Genomic DNA, 3,910 nt, shown 5'->3' with positions numbered 1-3,910 from the left:
TGACTGACTGCTTGTTGGACTATTATTTTTCAAGTATACGAATTTTGTCCACTACAGTTTGTCCCTCACTCTTTGGTATAGAATTCATTCTTTTATCAAAGAGTAAAAAAGAAATTAATTCCATCAGAATTTATCCATTTTCCCAATAGTTACAGAATATGCATTGACTCAATTTACCTTTTTCAGAAATTATTCACGGGGGTCTCGCTGTCCGAGTGGATTGCGGATGCGCGCGGGCCTGGTTGGCCGACCGGCTGCTTGGGCCGACTGGATGCTTGGGCCGAACGGCCTTCTGGCCTAGTGGTCCACGGGGTGGCCCTGAGGCATGGCCGAGTGGGTCACATGTTGGCCGACTGAATGGGCTGCACGAGCCGAGTGTTCCTCCGGGAAGGCCGAGTGTTTCGTTGGCATGGCTGATTGCTCCCCCGAGTGCTTTACCGGGGTGGCCGAGTGCTTTGTCGGCATGGCCGAGTGCTCCTCCGGGTGGGCCGAGTGCTTCGCCTGGGTGGCCGAGTGACTCGTGTGTTTGGGCCGAGTGGTCTGCCGAGGAGGTAGTGTGTCCAGGGGAGATGGCCGAGTGGGCCTAGTGCGCTCAATGTGAATTTTCATTTGTCTCTGAGACTTTAAGTGTCCTTAGGAAGTTAAATCCTTTTTGGTAGGGCCACCTGATGGTTGACACTTGGCACTAATCGGGTGGATTTGTGTGCCTATATAAGGGTGGTTTGTTTTTACTATTGCATTCATTTGAGGAAGGCTTGGAGAGGAGGTGCAAGGTGTGGAGTAAAAGAGCTTCTCAAGAGGTAAGTTTTCTCTCATTTGTTTTCCTTTCAATGTCCCTATGCATGTTCTTTGTGTTCTTCGTGTTCTTCATGTTCTTCGTGCTAGGTTAGTTTATTCAACTGTTATTTTTGTTTGATCCTGTAGATTTTCTGTTTGCGTTTGATCTGATTGCAATGGTGGCATATGAATTTCTGTTGTTTAGGCGTATGTCTAATTCATGTGTTTCTGTTCCTTGAGCTGAGTGGTATGTCTGACTGATTAGTAGAGACTTATAGGCTGACTGCTGTTTAACTGAATACTTTGTAATCTAATTTGATATAGTAGTCTGTTTTGCCTCGTTTAATCATATGTTTTTTATGTTTGGTCCGTCTGACTGATTGATTGATGAGTCGTCCAGCGCTTCTTGATTGTGTATCGAGCTAAATATTCTTCATGTCTTTTTTGTGTTCCTTAAGGCTTAGCTGTTGTTTTGCTCTAGGTGATCAGCTCATTATGTCTACAAGTAGGTGTGATAGTCACGCTGATTCAGTCTGTCGACTGTCTTGTTCGTTCAGTGAAGAAGATTTTAGTTCTCTCTTTCAAAGTTCTGCTGAGATGGTTGATTGCAACCGAATTACAGTAGTAGAATTGGGGGGTCGTCCTTTAGGTGATGTTACTGGAAGGGGAATAGATTCTAACGAACCTATTGATGGTGGTATGCCGGGTTCTGGTAGTATGCTTAGTTCTAATCCTAGGTCTTCCATAAGTTTAGGTGAGTTGACCTATCTTCGTCGTCATTATGAGATCCCTGATACCATCAGTCTGCATGCTCCTGCTAAGGCGGAGCGGCCTGACTGGCACTTACCTGGTTGGGTGTGTCTGTATGAACTTCCCTTCAAAGAAGGGCTTCGGTTTCCCATCCCCCGATTAGTCGTTGAGTTGTGTGAGTACCACGAGATTTCGCCCGGACAACTAATGCCAAATTCATGGCGGATTTTGATGTCTCTCGAAGTCCTTTGTGAAAGGCACAAGATAACACTTGGGGTGGCTGACTTGTTGAGAGCTTACTACTTGAAGGCACACCTTAATGACAAAGGTAGGTACCAGTTAACAACTAGGGGGAAGGACCCTCCTTTAATTATTAGTTTGAAGAGTGGAGATAAGAGGTGGAAGGACCGTTACTTCTTCGTCCCTTTCGTCTCGTTGGGGTTACCTGCTGATAGTAGGATACCTTGTTCATGGTCTCCTGCATGTGAGTCTTTTATGCTTGCCTACTAATCCGTTTCCTTGCATATACATGTTGTTGTTGTTTTTATTTTATTTTGTGTGCTGATACTTCTATCATTTTGCAGGTAGGCTTCGAGTTGAGTACCTTTGGGATTCGAGGGAGTCTTCTGGTCGACTTAAGAGTATTCTTGCTATTCCTGAGGCGGAGCGTGAGTGGAGTGATTTGCTGTCTGAATCGAGTCTTCGTCAGAGTTCTTTGTGGCGCTCTGTTGAAAAACTCCCTGAAGGTATTCCTCTTCTACAGAGTCCTGATAATCCTCGTGTTGTGTTTATCAAGAAAAGTTTAGAAGTCTTGGGATATACTCCCAATTTTTTGACTGAATTGACGACAAGTGAGCGGTTGTTTGCAGACGTAGCTATGTCCCGACCCTTTACACTTCCTCTAACCGGTTCCAATGCCTTGGAACGTTTGCGTCAAGCAAAGAAATCGTCCGTTGGGAGCTCAGAAGCTGATAGAGAGGTTGTTGTGCCTCCGGCTGATCCCCCTGTTTTGACGCGGAGTCAGACGAAAAAAAAGAAGAAGGCTGTGCGGGATGATTCTTCCGACCCATTTAGCGACACCGTTGCCCTTTCGTTCCCTTCCAATGCTGCGGCCTATAGTGAGATTGGGCCTCACTTAGGAGAGATTGATAAGTTGTTGTGGCCCGAAGATGATCACAGAATGGAGCAGGTTGGTACGGATGGGTCAATTGATACCACTGTTTCTCATTTGTTCCAGGTACGAATATTTCATTTAGTTTTGTTTGTGCCGACTAGCTGATTTCTCTTGTTGTCTTACATTTTCTTTTTTATGTGTCAGGGTTTGCAAGGGGTCATTTGGCTGAAGAAGAAAATCAAGTCCTTAATGGCAACTCTAAAGGAAGTAAGGAGTCAGAGAAATGATCTTCGGGGTGAAGTTAGTCGGCTGAAAGATTCCAAGAAGGAGTCTGATCAACTCATAGCTGATTTGAAGGCTCAACTAGAATCCAAGGAAGCTGATGTCGAGAAGCTGAGAGTGACTCTTGGTCAAGTTGATGATTTGAAAGCCGAGGTTGCTTCGTTGGAGAATCGGATGTTGGTCATTGGGCTGGAGGCTGAGATCCAATGCCGTGGCGTAATGGCTAGTGAGTTTCGGGATGGTAAGGCTGATAGCTGGGATGTTCCCAAATACATTGCTGATCTTGAGGAATTGGAGAAGATGAGGGCTGAAGAGATAACCCGGGCCGAAGAGTTAGCCACTTCTTTTGGCATCATGACTACTAATGATCTGGTTGTGGATGACTGATTCCTCTTCTACTCGTGTTCATTGTCGTGGGATAACAGAGTTTGTCGGTCCTTTTCTAGTTGTAGTATGAACTTTTTCTTATGTAGTATTGTATCCTGATCTAACTGACCTAGTTTTGTTGTATTATGGCTTGTTGTAGCTTTTGTTAGTGTTGTTTAAGTTATTGTTCTGGTAGCTTTTGTAGTCCTTGTATCGGATGCTGATTGGCTGAATGACTTATGGAGTATTAGTGTCTTATTCCCCCAATCTAAGTATAAAGTGACTTAGTCAATTTATATTTAGATTTGTTATTGAACTGTTCGTAGTATATATATAAAGAAAAAATGGTTGTGATAGGGGGCTGCGCTCCGTGGAGCTGCCTACATACCCTTTGCAGGGATCAAGCCCAAATGTAGTTCTGACACTTCCTGCATTATAAGTGTCAGTATGTTGCTCGAATGAAGATCTTGTGAGAATACTGATGAAAGAAAATGAAAGTAGACTGGGTTAAGTTAAGAGTGATACAGTCTCAAGTGGATAGCATTCCAGCTGTTGTTGATATCGCGTCCCTCCTTTGTTTGTAGCTTGTATGCTCCATGTCCGACTACCTTTGTGATGAGG

The 3,910-nt window shown here is 44.4% G+C and overlaps 1 protein-coding gene across 1 annotated transcript; it reads left to right on the top strand.

The window, feature by feature from the left end:
• Positions 1-1,346: 1,346 nt before the first annotated feature.
• LOC133798233 (uncharacterized) lies at positions 1,347-3,600 on the top strand. Its single transcript, XM_062236458.1, has 4 exons — positions 1,347-2,011; positions 2,112-2,273; positions 2,397-2,764; positions 2,846-3,600. Exons 1-4 carry the CDS (start codon positions 1,375-1,377, stop codon positions 3,308-3,310), a joined length of 1,632 nt encoding a protein of 543 aa, XP_062092442.1. The 5' UTR covers positions 1,347-1,374; the 3' UTR covers positions 3,311-3,600.
• Positions 3,601-3,910: the final 310 nt, after the last annotated feature.

The sequence above is a fragment of the Humulus lupulus genome, chromosome 1, assembly GCF_963169125.1.
Source record: "Humulus lupulus chromosome 1, drHumLupu1.1, whole genome shotgun sequence".
In the NCBI taxonomy this organism is placed as follows: domain Eukaryota; kingdom Viridiplantae; phylum Streptophyta; class Magnoliopsida; order Rosales; family Cannabaceae; genus Humulus; species Humulus lupulus.
The sequence above is the reverse complement of the archived record's forward strand: the minus strand, read 5'-3'. Positions and strand labels throughout refer to the sequence as shown.